We start from the raw sequence: 15,267 nt of genomic DNA on the forward strand, positions 1-15,267 counted from the left end.
AGTGGCATTCCCTGAGTGTTTACAGAGGGCAGGGTACTGTACTAACCACGTGGGAGAGTATAACACAACAATATAACAGACACATTCCCTGTCCACAATGAGCTCACAGTGTAGAGCGGGAGACAGAAGTTAATAGATATAAATCACGGATACGTACATAAGTGCTGTGGGGCTGGGCGACGCAGAAGGGAGTGAGCAAAGAGGAAACGAGGGCTGAGACAGGGAAGGTCTCTTGGAAGAGATGTGTCTTCAACAAGGCTTCGAAGGTGGGAAGAGCGATTGTCTGGATTTCAAAAGGGAGGGCGTTCCAGGCCGGATGGCAGGACGTGGGCGAGAGGTCAGCGGCGAGATAGACAAGATCGAGGTTCAGTGAGTAGGTTGGGATTAGAGGAGCAAAGATTGTGGGCTGGGTTGTAGTAAGAGAGGAGCAAGGTGAGGTAGGCGAAGGCAAGGCGATTGAGTGGTTTAAAGCTGATGGTGAGGAGTTTCTGTTTGATGCGGAGGTGGATGGGCAACCACCGGAGGGGTTCCGGAGGAGTGAGGAAACACCGACTGAACGTTTCTGTAGGAAAACGATGCGGGGAGCAGAGTGATGTATGATCTGCAGTGGGGAGAGACAGGAGGCAGGGAGGTCAGCAAGGAGGCTGATGCAGTAATCCAGGCAGGATTAGGATAAATGCTTGAATTAACCTGGTAGTTTGGATGGAGAGAAAAGGATGGATTTTAGCGATGTTGTGAAGGTTTAACTGGCAAGATTTAGTGATAGATTGAATATGTAGATTGAACGAGAGAGAGGAATCAAGGATAACGCCAAGGTTATGGGTTTATGAGACAGGAAGGATGGCGGTGTCATCTACAGTGATGGGAAAGTAAAGGGAAGGACAGGAGTTTGGAGAGAAGATAAAGTTCTGTTTTGGACATGTTAAGTTTGGGGTGATGGCAGGATATTCAAGTAGAGATGTCTTGAAGGCAGGAGGAAATGTGAGACTGAAGAGAGGGAAAGAGATCAAGGCTGGAGATGTCGATTTGGGAATCAACCTCATAGCAGTGGAGCCGTGGGAGTGAATGAGTTTGCGAAGGGAGTGGGTGCAGTTGGAGAATAGAAGGGGACCCACAACTGAACGTTGAGGGACTCCCTCAGTTAGGGGGTGGGAGGCTCCCACAAAAGTGACTGAAAGTGAGCGGCCAGAGAGATAGGAGGAGAACCAGGAGAGGACAAATTTCATTGAAGCTGAGGTTAGATAATGTTCCCAGGAGAAGGGAGTGGTTGGCCGTATCAAAGGCAGCTGAGAGGTCGAGGAGGATTAAGGTGAGTAGAGTTCATTGGATTTTACAGGCAGGAGATTCATTTATTCAATCGTATTTATTGCATTCCCATCCCCACCACTGCCTGCAGTGTGACCTTGGACAAGTCATTTGACTTCTCTGTATCTCAGTTTCCTCAACTGCAAAATGGGCATTCAATACTCATTCTCCTTCCCACTTAGACTGTGAGCCCCATGAGGGCCAGGGACTGTATCCAATCTGATTAACTCCTATCTACCCTAGCACTTAGAACGGTGCTCGGCACATAGTAAGGGCTTAATAAATACTTCAAGAAAAGGCAATGCATTTACTGAGTGCTTTATCGTGTGCAGAGCACCGAAGTAAGTGTCTCTGACAAGACCTCAGAGCTTCCCGTTGGGGCTGAAGTGATCCAAGATGGTGACTTTCTGGCTGATAGCTCTCTGAGCAGTTTGTTTCCTCCCGGACCTCACCTCTCATAAAATGTTTTCCCCCTTCCCGTCCCGTCCCTCAAAACACAAAACTGGAACTTCCCCGAGCAACTGACATCTCGCCTCAAAAAATTCCACATCCTAGGCCATGAAATCTCACCACCCTCCTGCTCCCAAGGACTCAGTTTCCAGAAGTCTCGCCCACCCTCATGTCAGGTGATGATAAACGTTAATTTCGGCTAGTGGGTTTGCCAGGGTGGAGGGGTGTGATTTTGGGCAGGTCACTTCACTTCTCCGGGCCTCCGTTACCTCATCTGTGAAATGGGGATTAAGACCGGAAGCCCCATGTGGGACAACCTGAATTCCCTTGTATCTACCTCAGTGCTTAAAACAGTGCTTGGCACATAGGAAATGCTTAACAAATACTATCAGTATTGGTAGCAGCAAGAGTAGTAATAGAAGCAGAGGAAGCAGCAGCAGTAGCAGAATTGTACATTCCAATCGCATAGTACAGTGCTCTGCACAGAGTAAGCGCTCAATAAATACTATTGAATGAATGAGTGAATGTAGGTAGTCATATTAGCTGAAAGGGAATGGAAATCCTGTTTACTCTTTTTCAGACTTTGTGCCATTATGTTCCTTTCGGTCACATTAAATTTTCCCTATTCTCAGGGCCTCGGTTTCCTCATCCATAAAATGGCCTATATTCGCCCTCCCTATTAGACCATGAACCCCCTGTGGAGCCGGGTCCATGGGACCTGTATCCATCTCAGTCCAGTGACTGGCACATAGGAGGCACTTAAATACCACCGTTATTATTTATCCTCCCAGTTACCCGCACCCAAAAGGGAGATAATGGGGATTTCCAGCAATGTCCCCTTGTTTCTTACATTTTAAGGAAGGTTTTCTTTTTTGCAGCCCTGGAGGTAACCTTTGAATTTTTTTTATTATTATGGTATTCATTAAGTACTCTCTACTTGTCAGGCTCTGTACTAAGCTCTGTGTAGAGACAAGCTAATCAGGTAGGTCTCAGTCCCTGTTCCACATGAGGCTCAAGGTCTTAATCCCCATTTTACAGATGGAGTAACTGAGGCCCAGAGAAGTGAAGCTACTTGCCCAAGGTCACCCCGCAGATGAGTGGTGGAGTCAGGATTAGAACCCAGGATCTTCTGTCTCCCAGGTTCTATCCATTATGCCACACTGCTTCCCTACAATCTTTCTGCCTCTGATTTAGCCACTTCGCATGGGCGTTTCCGCCGCTCCCTGTTGCCCCTGAGACTGGTCAGACTTGTGGCTAGCCCCCTTGACTTGTCCTATGCCTTTTCATTTTGGACCCTGGTGGTGTTTGCTCGTGGTATTAAAGATCGACAAGCGATTTCCCAGGAAATTTATTCGGTTCCCTCAATATACTTTCCCTCCCCCGCCACCCCCCTCCGCCCCCGCCTCTTAGTCCCTTTCTCCCTGCGAGCTCGTTGTGGGCGGGGAACGTGTCTACCGACTCTGTTAGGTCATCCTGTCCCAAGCGCTTAATACAGTGCTCTGCACTCAGTAAGAGCTTAATAAATGCCATTCATGATGCTGATAATAATGAAGACGATCCCCAGAAAAGGGGCCCGAGGAGTGGTTTGCCCCGGCTCCTCTTCCCCTCCCCAGACTGACCCTGTCCCTGGGGTGTGGAGGGGCTGGATGTTCCCAGCAGGGGAGAGAGAGGAGAGGAGAGGAGGAGGAAGGGGAAATGAAAGCTGAAGAAAGGGAAGTCCCGACCCTCTGGGCCAGAGGCTGGGGAGGTGGGGGGGAACGGAACACAGAACTCCCTCCCCCAGGTCAGTAGACGGGGGCGGGGCTTGGGCTATAAACCCTATAACTGCCTGCCTCCTCTCCCCCATCTATCCCTCCCATAGCCCCTTGAAGACCCAAGCCAGGGCCAAGGCCCCGGCCAAGATGGCGGAGGGGGCCGCGGTGGTGGAGCCGTTGCAGAGATGGCCGTAGCAACAGGTGCTGTAGGTGGTGTAGACAACCCCCGCCACCAGCTCCGTCTCCTCCCGGTCACAGTGCTGAGCGGCCACGCAGGCGGGACGGTGGTGGGTCAGGGTCACCGTGGCTACGGGAGAGAGGGGCACCGGGATCAGGCGTAGGAGGCCGCGACCCCCGGGCTCACGGGACAGGAGGAGGGTCTGGGACTGGGGTTGGGGTCGGGAGCACTGGAAGCAGGGGCTGAGGGCTGGAGGGGAGGCCTGGGGCTGATGAGGACAGGATGGAGGGGGGCTGTGGGAGAGCAAGAGGTGGGGAATGTTGGGACCAGGGGTGGATGGTGAAGGGTTCCCGTAGCAGGAGTTGGGGGCTGGAGCTGTGGTCTTGGGGGATGGGCAGTGAAGGCAGGGCAGGACAGGGGACTGTGGGGTGGTATGGGAACAGGGGTGGATGGTGGGGGGTGCCAGAAGCAGGAGCTGGGGGCCGGAGCCATGGTCCAGGGGGAAGGGGAGATGAAGGCAGGATAGGGGGCCTCGGGAGAGCAGGAGTTGGTGTGGGACGGGGTGAGGGGAGGATGGTAGGGGGCTCCGAGAGCAGGGACTGGGGTCCGGAGCGGGAGAGAGCGGGCCCACAGATACTCACAGTGCTGGTAGTGTCTGGGGAAGCTGACCGGATCCTGGGAGTGGTCCGGGGACCACCGGTCCACCAGGCCGCAGCGCTCCCCTTCGGCGCACATCCTCACCGACTGCCGGCAGTGGCCCCCCGGGCCACAGTCATAGCACCAAACCTGGTGCCCTGCTGCCACACAGACCCCATCACTTGGGGTCCCCGGGGCAGGGGTGGCGGGGGGCGCTCCATAAGGGCCAGGGGCTCAGGGGCTCGAGAGTCCCAGCTGTGACCGAGGGCCGAGCCGGAGGCTGGGGTGGGGGTGGGGGTGGGGGTGAGGAGACCCCACACTTGGGGCTGAGCACGAGCTGGAGGACAGAGGGATACACGGGGTCCTGGGAGGGAGAGGGATCTGGGGAGAGGGCTAGGGGCTGGGGAGGGGACCCCTGGGGGCTCTCCTCACCTGCGGCGCCACCCAGTAAGGTGAAGAGTACAATTGTGATGTGAAGGGGAGTCATGGCACCTCTCTCCTGCTCTCCCTCTCTGACCGAAGCCCCCAAGGCAGGGCCCTGGCCCAGCTTATATCCCCCACGCGCTGGACTTTATGGGGTGATTAACGAGGGGCGGGGGAGCCGTGCCTCACCCTCCAGGCGCCTGGGGTTCCGGGTGGGAGCTGGGGCGGGGCGGCTATTGGGGCCATGCCACCCCCCAGCTCGGGACCGATTCCTCTCGCCCCTCGGGGTACTGGGTTCTGATGTCAGCTCTGCCGTTCGCCCGCTGTGTGATCTAGGGCAAGTCACTTTGCAGCTCTGGGCCTCGGTTTCCCCATCCATAAAATGGGGATTCAGTATTTTCTCTCCCTCCCCCTTAGGCTGTATGGGACAGGGGCTGTGTCAGCCTTGATCATTCTGGATCTACTCTAGCGCTTAGTTCAGCGCTTGGCACATAGTAAGTGCTTAACAAATACCACAGAGAGTGTTATTATTATTATTATTATCACAGGCTAGAGTTTAGAGGGTCTTGCTAACCCCCTCGCCCCCCCCCCAGCCTCCCTGAAGCACAGTCGAGGAATCTACTCTCCTATTTCTCCCCATCCTTATTCGATATTTTTTTTATGGTATTTAATCAGTGCTTACTGTGTGCTAGGCACTGTTCTAAGCACTGAGGTTGATACAAGGGAATCAGATTGAATACAGTCCACGTATCACCATCTTAATCTCCATTTTACAGATGAGGGAACTGAGGACCAGAGAAGTGAAGTGACTTGCGAAGGTCACACAGCAGACAATGGAGGAGCAGAGATTTGAACCCAGATCCTTCTGACTCCCGAGCTGGTGATCTATCCACTAGGCCATGCTACTTCTCTAATGTCTCTCTCCTACTTAGAATGTGAGCCCCATGTGGGACCTGATGATCTTGTGTCCACCTCAGTGCTTTGCACAGAGCTTGACACTTAATAAGTGCTTAACAAATACCACTTTAATGACTGTCTTCCCCTGTAGTCCGGTAGACAGGAATTGCATCTACCAATTCCGTTGGATTTTACTTGCCCAGGCGCTTAATACAGTGTTCTGCATACAGTAAGCGCTCAGGACATACAGACAGTTGACCGATTGATTGACCTGACCCTTTCCCACCTCCCTTAATCAATCATTTGTATTTACTGGGCACTTACTATGTGCAGAGCACTATATTGAGCGCTTGGAAAAGTACAGTTTAATAGAGTTGGTTGGCACGTTCTCTGCCCACAACAGGCTTACAGTCTAGATGGGGAAACAGATAGATGAATTAAATTACAGATGCATACATAAGTGCTGTGGGGCTGAAGCGCTTTCTGACCCAGGGGGCCTAGTGAGCCTTTTTTTAAAATGGAATTTATTAAGCGCTTACCATGTGCCAGGCACTGTGGTCAATACAATCAAATCAAGTTGGACGCAGTCCTTATCCCACAGTCCTAATCCCCATTTTACAAATGAGGTGACTGAGGCCCAGAGAAGTGAAGTGCCCAAGGCAAGTGACTTGCCCAAGGTCACACAGCAGACAAGAGGAGGAGCTGCGCTGAGACCCCAGGTCCTTCTGATTCCCAGGCTCGGGCCTTATCCATTAGGCCACACTGCTTTAAGAGGGGGTCTCCCTTCACCCCGACCTGGTCCGGGACCCTGCCCCCTAGGCCCCCCAGTCTCCCCACCCTTCCTTGGGTCAGACCGGCTGCCTGTCTGGTGATGAGCCCCCCACACTCCACTTTTGGTGATGCTTTAAACATTCATTCAGGGTGTGGTGCAGGACCATAAACCCCAGAGAGGTAATTACTGGGGGATGGATGGCAATTAATGCTGGTGACTTGGTGGCTGCCCATGAATCAAAGGGAGTTTCAGGGAGGGTGGAGAAGGGGGCCATGGCCCCCTCTGACCTCTGCCTGCCCCAGTTCCCCCAGCCTAGGCAGACTGGGGCTCTGCCTCAGCTCCCCCCGGGCTGCCAGAGCCAGAAAGTGTCGGAGGAAGAACCACAGAAGAGGTTTGAAGGGACAAAGAGGGATGGAGAATCAATCAATCAATCATATTTATTGAGAGCTTACTGTATGCAGAGCCCTGTGCTAAGCGCTTGGGACAGTACAATATAACAGTTAGTAGACACATTTCCTGCCCACAGTGAGCTTACGGTCCAGAGGAGCGACGTGGCCGACTGGAAAGAGCCCGGGCCTGGGAGTCAGAGGACCTGGGTTCTAATTGTTCTGTTTCGCTCTGCTGTCCCCCGATTAGACTGTGAGCCCATTATTGGGCAGGGATTGTCTCTATCTGTTGCCGAATTGTACATTCCAAGTGCTTAGTACAGTGCTCTGCACATAGTAAGCACACAATAAATACTATTGAATGAAGGAATGAATCCCGGCTCCACCACTTGTCTGCAGGGTGAAGCTGGGCATGTCACTTCACTTCTCTGAGCCTCAGTTTCCTCTTCTGTAAAATTAGAATTCAATGTCTGTTCTCCCTCCCCCTTAGACTGGAAGCCCCGTGTGGGACAGGGATTGTGTCTCATACCGCATATCCAGGTACTGTACTAAGCGCTGGGGTAGATACAAGATCATCAAGTCAGACACAGTCCCTGTCCCACAGCGGGCTCACAGTCTAACAGGGAGAACGGGTTTTGAATCCCCAGTTTGCAGATGAGGAGACCGTGGGCAGGAAACATGTCTACCAACTTTGTTATATTGTACTTTTCCAAGTGTTTAGTACAGTGTTTAGTAGAGAAGCAGTGGGGTTCAGTGGAAAGAGCACGGGCTTTGTAGTCAGAGGTCATGGGTTCTAATTCCGGCTCCACCACCTCTCAGCTGTGTGACTTGGGGCAAGTCACTTAACTTCTTGGTGCCTCGGTTACCTTGTCTGTAAAATGGGGATTAAGACTGTGGGCATCACATGGGACAACCTGATTACCCTGTATCTACCCCAGCACTTAGAACAGTGCTTGGCCCATAGTAAGCGCTCAACAAGTACCAACCTTATTATTATTATTACAGTGCTCCACACACAGGGAGCATTCAATAAATACAATCGATTGATTGAGGCCCAGAGAAGTGAGGTGGCTTGCCCGAAGTCACACAGCAGACAAGTGGTGGGGCCAGAACTAAAACTCAGGGCCTGTGATTCCTAGACCCAGGCTCTTTTCACTGAAGTGGGGGGAAGGCTGTGTGGGGTGTGTTTGTGTGTGTGTGTTTACCACTTGGAGTGGTGTCAGGGAGAAGCGGACATTGCTTTGGGACCCTCACAATCATCACAGTGGCACTAGCTTGGATGGGCCACCACACATTGCTAAGAGATGAGGGGTGAAATCGCTGATGACATCAGTGAATGGACCATTCCCCGCCTCTACACACACATACACACTGTTGCTAGGAGACCGGAGGGGAGGCAACATCAGTGAAGCTGGGCTCCTGATGGTGTCACAGGAACTGCACCTGGCTTTGCCAGGAAACCGGAGTCCTTCCGTCCCTGCTGATCTCATCAGGGAGGTCACATGGCCTTGGCAGCTGAGGGGCTGTGGAGGACAGAGAGTATAAAAGACCCTCTAGACGGGAAGCTCCTAGGGGGTGGGGAATGTGTCTACCATCTTGGTTGTATTAGACTCCCTCAAGGGCTTAGTCCTGTGCTCTGCATGCAGTAAGTACTCAATATGTATGATTGATTAATTAATAAACATGATTCATTGATTCTGACCTCTGGGGAGCAGCTTAACTCCCTCCCTTCCCCGTCTTCCCTTCTCTCTCTCCCTCAGTACCCCATTGGGGCTCTCCGTTGGAACCCCTAAACCACTGTCCTCATTGATACCCTGCCCCACCCAGCCCCTGGCTCCCCTACCCCCACCCTCTCTCCACCTGAGACCCCCAAATCCCAGTTCCTCCTCACCAGGCCATAGAGGAATGGATGTTTTCATAGACCTGAATCTCGGGTTTGAATTCAGAAGTTGAGGTGCCTATAAGAAATATATCCAGAGAAGTGGGAAGTGAGAAATCTGGAACCCCTGACCCTACTCTCCCCATCCCCCTGAAGGAGTTAAGTTTCAAGGCAGATCAATTTTGGAGCTCCCTCCTTGTGGAAATGAAGTTCTGCCCTGGCCCCTGGATTCAAGAGCCTATTTTTTCTTAATGATATTTGTTCAGACCTTACTTCGGGCCAAGCTCTGTAGTAAGTGCTGGGGTAGATCCAAGCTAATCAGGTTGGACACAGTCCATGTCCTACCTGGGGCTTGCAGTCTTTTAATCCCCATTTTGCAGAGGAGGCCCAGAGAAGCTAAGCGACTCGCCCATGGTCACATAGAAAGACAAGTGGCAGAGGCAGAATTAGAACCCAGATCCTCTGACTCCCAGGCCGGGGCTCTATCCACTAAAGGGCTCTACTACAGCAGAGGCTTCTCCACTGCTTTATCCAAGCCTTCGGGGGCCATACCTTACCTCCCTGCTGGGCCGCCCGGTCTCTGCGCTTCCAGACCATAAAGCCCAGGACCAGGATGGCCAGGACTTGGCTCAACACACACAACAGCAGCAGGATCCGGGTGATATCCCAACCCCTGGTAGAGTCACAGTGGGTGAAACTGGAGACTCCAGAAGTGGCTGGAAGGGAGGATGGAAGGGAAGAAGGGTAGGCGGTGGGATGGATTCTCCTTCCCTCGTTGTCTAATAATAATAAAAAATGGTATTTATTGAGCACTTTCTATGTGCACAGCACTGGTCTAAGCATTTGGGAGAATCCACTATAACTGTGTTGGTAAGCACATTCCCTGCCCACAACGATCTTACGGTCTAGAGGGAGAGATGGACATTAATATGAATAATTTAGAGATATGGACATGAGTGCTGTGGGGTTGGGGAGGGGAGTGAATACCAATCAATCAATCAAAGGTATTTATTGAGCGCTTACTGTGTGCAGAGCCCTAGATTAAGTCTTGGGAGATCCCAGTGCAACAGAGTTGGTAGACATGTTCCCTGCCCACAGTGAGTTTAGGGGGAGACTAACATTACCATAAATAAATAAATTATGGATATGGACACAAGTGTTGTGGGGCTGAGGATGGGATGAATTCTAAATGTCCAAAGGGAGCAGATTATAGCCATAATAATAATGATAATACTTAAGTGCTAAACATTGTACTAAGTAAGCACTGGGGTAGATACAAGATAATCAGTTCTCACCTGGAGATCACAGAAGGAGGGAGAACAGCGACTGAATCTCCCATTTTGCAGATCAAGGAATTGAGGCACTGAGAACCTAAGTGATTGGCCTTCAAATCCATCCTAAAATCCCATCTCCTCCTAGAGGCCTTTCCCAACTAAGCCCTTGTCTCCTCTTCTCCCACTCCCTCTGTGTTGTCCTTGCATTTGGATTTGTGCCCTTTATTCACCCCTCCCTAAGCCCCACAGCATTATGTCCATACCCATCATTAGAGGGCTTAGTCAGGGAAAGCCTCTTGGAGGAGATGCGCCTTCCATAAGGCTTTGAATAGGGGAGAGAATTTCCTGTCGGATACATAGAGGGAGGGCGTTCCAGGCCAGAGGCGGGACGTGGGCGAGAAGTCAGCGGACAGATAGATGAGATCGAGATACAGCGAGTAGGTTGGCATTAGAGGAGTGAAGCGTGCGGGCTGGGTTGTAGTAGAAAGTCAGAGAGGTAAAGCAGGAGGCGACCAGCTGATTGAGCACTTTAAAGCTGAGGGTAAGGGGTTTCTGTTTGATGCGGAGATGGATGGGCAATGACTGGAGGTTTCTGAGGAGTGGGGAGACATGGCCTGAATGTTTTTGTGGAAGAATGATCCAGGCAGCAGAGTGAAGTATGGACTGGAGCGAGGAGAGACAGGAGGCAGGGAGGTCAGCAAGGAGGCTGAAGCGGTAGTCGAGGAGGGGGAGGATAAATGTTTGGATTAACGTGATAGCAGTTTGGACGGAGGGGAAAGGGTAGATTTTAGCTATATTGCGAAGGTTGAACCAAGAGGATTTAGTGATAGATTGAATATGTGGGTTGAATGAGAGAGAGGAGTCAAGGATCACGCCAAGGTTTCAGGCTAGTGAGACAGGAAGGATGATGCTGCCGTCTGCAGCGATGGGGAAGTCAGGGGAAAGACAGGGTTTGGGTGGGAAGATAAGGAGCTCTGTTTTTGGACATGTTAAGTTTGAGATGACGGGAGGACATCCAAGTATAGCTGTCTTGAAGGCAGGAGGAAATGCGAGACTCCAAAGAGGGAAAGAGATCAAGGCTGGAGATGTAGATTTGGGAATCAACCGCATAGAGGTGGAGCTATGGGAGCGAATGAGTTCTCCAAGGGAGTGGGTATAGATGGAGACTAAAAGGGGACCCAGGACTGAACCTTGAGGGAGCCCCACAGTTAGGGGGGTGGGAAGCGCCCACAAAAATGACTGAGAATGAGCAGCCAGAGACACAGGAGGAGAACCAGGAGAGGACACATTTCAGTGAAGCTGAGGTTAGATAATGTTTCCAGGAGAAGGGGGTGGTCGTCAGGGTTGAAAGCAGCTGAGAGGTGGAGGAGGATTAGGATGGAGTAGAGGCCGTTGGATTTGGCAAGAAGGAGATCACCGGGGACCTTTGAGAGGGCAGTTTCCGTGGAGCGCAAAGGACCGAAGCCATATTGGGGGGGGGTCAAGGAGAGAATTGGAGGAGAGGAACCTGAGACCCGTTCCCTCCTACGATGAACTTACACTCTAGAGGAAAGAAAGTGCTTACTACGTGCCAGGCACTGTACTAAATGCTGAGGTAGATGCAAAATAATCAGACTGGACACAATCCCCATCCCAAGTGGGGCTCAGAGTCTTAATCTCCATTTTCAGATGAGGAAACTGAGGCCCAGGGATGTGAAATGACTTACCCGAGGTCGCACGTCGGACAAGGACCGGAGTTGGGAGTAGAACCCAGGCCCCCCGACCCCCAAGGCGGGACTCTTTCCACTAGGGGGCGCTGCTTCCCCCTCTTTTCCTTGTCTTTCCCTCTGTTCTGCACCTCCTTGACTCGCTCCCTTTATTCATTGCCCCCCAACCAGCCCCACAGCATTTATGTCCATATCGGTCATTTTATTTATTTCTATTAATGTCTGCCTCAGCCCCACAGCACTTATATGCATATCTGTCATTTCTGTATTTCTATTAACGTCTGTCTCCTCTTTGGAAGGAGCTACCCCACCCCCCTCAGTGCAGCCACCGCCCCCCGGGGTACAGTCCCCCACCTGGCAGGATGAAGTTGATCCCCTTGTCCTTATTCAGAACGCATCGGATGTTCCTCGGCTTCTTGGATCGGCCTTCTCCGGGCACCTCCCGGGGGCAGAGGAGCAGCAGGGTGGCGTTGGCCTGGTTGAAGACCTGGGTCCGGCCCTTGACCCGGCCGGACCCTTCGTGCCACAGTATGGGGTCCGGGGGCAGAGCCGAGGCCACCGAGCAGATGAGGATGGAGCAGGGGGCCCCGGCCCCGGTGTGGGCCGTCAGTTGGGTGCCTATGGGAGAATAAATAACAATAATAATAATTTGGTATCTGTTAAGCGCTTACTATGTGCCAAGCACTGTTCTAAGCGCTGGGGTAGATACAGGGTCATCAGGTTGTCCCAAGGGGGGCTCACACTTTTAATCCCCATTTTACAACTGAGGTAATGGAGGCACAGAGAAGTTAAGTGATTTGCCCAAGGTCACACAGCAAACAAGTGGCAGAGCAGGGATTAGAACCCATGTCCTCTGACACCCAGGCCTGTCTCCTGAGCGCTTAGTTAGTTCTCATCACACCGGGAGCACTCGCTCTGTACATTGGTTGAATTTTATTTTTTTAATGGCGCTTTCTGTGTGCCAAGCACTGAGCTCAGCACTGGGGTAGAAATGGTATTTTTAAGCAGTTGAGGTAATGGTTTTTTAAAAAAATGGCATTTGTTAAGCACTCACAGTGTGCCAAGCCCTGTTCTAAGCACTGGGGTAGATATAAGATAATCAGGTTGGATGCTGTCCATGTCTCACACAGGGCTCGCCGTCTTAACCGCCGTTTAACAGATAAAGTAATTTTTTAACGGTATTTTTAAGCAGATGGAATAACCTTTTTTTAAAAGGTATTTGTTAAGCTCTTCCTATGTGCCAAGCATGTTCTAAGGTCTGAGGTAAATATTAGCTAATCAAATTGGACACAGTCCATGTGCCATGTGGAGCTCGCAGTCTTTTATCAATCAATCAATCATATTTATTGAGCACCGATTGTGTGCAGAGCACTGTACTAAGAGCTTGGGAAAGTACAGTTTTACAGAGTCGGCAGACGCACTCCCTGCCCACAGTGAGCTTTCAGTCCTCATTTTACAGATGAGGAAACAGAGGCCCAGAGGAGTGAAGTGGTTTGCCCACGGTTGCATGGACCTGGGAGTCAGAAGATCGTGGGTTCTAATTCTGGCTCTGCACTTGTCTGCTTTGTGACTTTGGGCAAGTCACTTCACTTCTCTGGGCCTCAGTTACCTCATCTGTAAAATGGCGATTGAGAGCCCCACTTGAGACAGGAACTGTGTCCAATGTGACCAACTCGATTTGCTTCTATCCACTCCAGCGCTTAGTACAGTACCTGGCACATAGTAAGTGCTTAACAAATACCATCATCATCTTCATCATCATCGTTATTATTATTAAGGTAACCCAGAAGATGAGTGGCAGAGCCAGAATTAGAACCCAGGTTTTCTGACTCCCAGGCCTGGGCTCTTTCCACTAGGCCACACTGCTTCCCTCCTGCTGGGTGCCCGCCGAAGTCTGTGGGATGACCCCTCCCCCATGTGGCCCCCCGGGCCACCCCCCGTCACCTCTCAGCACGGTGACCTCGTACATCTTCCAGTTCTGATAGTCCCAGGCCGGGCCCCTCACGGAACACCAATATCGTCCGGCGTCTCCTTCCCGGACCCCGTCCAGCCTGAGCGAGTGGTTCCTCTGCAGCCTCAGCCTGGTGCCCATGCCCTCGCCCATCACCGGGGACCCCCCGGCCACGGGCACCTGGACCACCGTCCGTGTGGTGCGGTTAGAGAGGAGGTTGTGGAACCAGGACAGCTGCTCGTCTCCTTCCAGCAGGTCCGGCGGGGGGCAGGCCAGCTCGGCGGAGTCCCCCTGGATGATGTAAATCTTCTGGATTTCTTTTTTTAGGGTGGGGGTCGGAGGAGAGCAGATTGGGGGGAGAGATAGGTTATTCTGTTTCTGGCATGGAACATTTGATCCCATGGTGCTCTGGGGTAATTTTTTTATGGTATTTGTTAAGCACTTACTATGCATCAAGCACTGTTCTAAGCATGAGGGTGGATTCGAGGAAATCAGATTGGACACCGTCCCTGTCCCACGCAGGGCTCACAGTCTAAGTTGAAGGGAGAAAGATTTAATCCTCATTTTACACGAATTAAGTGATACCCAGGGAAGTGAAGCGACTTCCCCAAGAGCACACAGCAGAACAGTGATGAAGGCTGGATTAGAACCCAGGTCCTCTGATTTCCAGGCCCAGGCTCTTTCCACTAGGCTTTTCATCCTTTTCATCCTCAGGAAATGTTCTCCCTCTAATGCATCCACTCCACCTTAGCATCATCTGCCTCTCTCAGCCCTGCCCTTCTCTTAATCAGTCAGTAGTGTTTATTGAATGCTTACTGTGTATAGAGAGAGCACTGTACTAAATGTTTGGGAAAATCCAGTACAACGAAGTTGACAGATATGATCCCTGACCACAGGGAGTTTACAGTCTACAGGAGGAGCTTGCAGTCTGAAGGAAAGGAAGAGATTCCTCTTTCTCTTCTGTCACTTCCCTGTAGACTGTAAGCTCGCTGTGGGCATGGTTGTCTACCAACTCTTGTATACTGTTCTCTCCAAGCGCTTAGTATAGTGCTCTGCCCACAGGAAGTGCTCAATAAATACTACTGATGGATTGACTGATAGATCCTGCTCCCCGCCCCCTGCACATACACACACGCACACAAGCACACACACAAGCACACATACAGACATAGACACGCTTACCTGATGCCCATCCCGGGGTTAGGAGAAGCAGGAAGATTTGGGCAGAGAGGAGTAGAGTTGCCATGCGGGAACTGGACTGCAGAGGGGCCCTTGGGAGGAAATGAAGCTGGACTGGGGACTGAATGACAGTGATGCGGGGGAGAGTGCACTGACAGAGATAAACTCCCTATTGTCGCCTTTCACCACCAACTGGCCTGCTTTCTGGAGATAAGGAGGAAGTCATCTTCTCTCTCCTGAAACTCTGAGGACTCAAAGCCCAAATGCAGAAAATATCAATCAGTGGTATTTATTGAGTGCTTACTATACGCAGAGCATTGTAGTAAGTGCTTGGGAGAGTATAATGGAGGTGACCACAAGAAGCTAATCAGTCAATGGTATTTATTGAATGCCTTCTATGTGCAGAGCACTGTACTAAGAACTTGGGAGAGTACAATATAACAGAGGTGGTAGACACATTCCCTGACCACATGGAAC

At 51.6% G+C, this 15,267-nt stretch overlaps 2 protein-coding genes across 4 annotated transcripts; both read right to left on the bottom strand.

Moving 5' to 3' along the window:
- Positions 1-3,601: 3,601 nt before the first annotated feature.
- Positions 3,602-4,422, bottom strand: LY6G6D (lymphocyte antigen 6 family member G6D). Its single transcript, XM_039910891.1, has 2 exons — positions 4,329-4,422; positions 3,602-3,816 (listed from the first exon to the last, which is right to left on the bottom strand). The coding sequence occupies exons 1-2, from the start codon at positions 4,420-4,422 to the stop codon at positions 3,602-3,604; spliced, it is 309 nt and encodes a 102-aa protein (XP_039766825.1).
- A 3,423-nt stretch (positions 4,423-7,845) lies between these two features.
- Positions 7,846-14,890, bottom strand: LOC114808097 (lymphocyte antigen 6 complex locus protein G6f). Of its 3 annotated transcripts, none has more exons than XM_039910823.1 (6): positions 14,794-14,890; positions 13,605-13,928; positions 12,015-12,278; positions 9,238-9,396; positions 8,693-8,759; positions 7,846-8,324 (listed from the first exon to the last, which is right to left on the bottom strand). In XM_039910823.1, the coding sequence occupies exons 1-6, from the start codon at positions 14,855-14,857 to the stop codon at positions 8,300-8,302; spliced, it is 903 nt and encodes a 300-aa protein (XP_039766757.1). In that variant the 5' UTR covers positions 14,858-14,890; the 3' UTR covers positions 7,846-8,299. The 3 variants fall into 3 exon arrangements, with proteins under 3 accessions (XP_039766757.1, XP_028911409.2, XP_039766758.1); XM_029055576.2 differs by having other exon boundaries at positions 9,238-9,459; XM_039910824.1 differs by lacking the exons at positions 8,693-8,759; positions 9,238-9,396.
- Between the last annotated feature and the right edge of the window lie 377 nt (positions 14,891-15,267).

The sequence above is a fragment of the Ornithorhynchus anatinus genome, chromosome X5 (genome assembly GCF_004115215.2).
Source record: "Ornithorhynchus anatinus isolate Pmale09 chromosome X5, mOrnAna1.pri.v4, whole genome shotgun sequence".
Classification (NCBI taxonomy): Eukaryota; Metazoa; Chordata; class Mammalia; order Monotremata; family Ornithorhynchidae; genus Ornithorhynchus; species Ornithorhynchus anatinus.

Bases quoted from the DNA above. Each gene is read 5' to 3' on its own strand.
- LY6G6D (XM_039910891.1), bottom strand. From the start codon at position 4,422: ATGTGCGCCGAAGGGGAGCGCTGCGGCCTGGTGGACCGGTGGTCCCCG. The intron at 3,817-4,328 runs GTGAGTATCTGT...TCTCTCCCGTAG, and splicing joins CCCCAGACACTACCAGCACT to CCACGGTGACCCTGACCCAC.
- LOC114808097 (XM_029055576.2), bottom strand. From the start codon at position 14,857: ATGGCAACTCTACTCCTCTCTGCCCAAATCTTCCTGCTTCTCCTAACC. The intron at 12,279-13,604 runs GTGACGGGGGGT...ATTCTCCCATAG, and splicing joins CGAGGTCACCGTGCTGAGAG to GCACCCAACTGACGGCCCAC. The intron at 8,325-8,692 runs GTGAGGAGGAAC...TGTCCTCCACAG, and splicing joins ATCCATTCCTCTATGGCCTG to CCCCTCAGCTGCCAAGGCCA.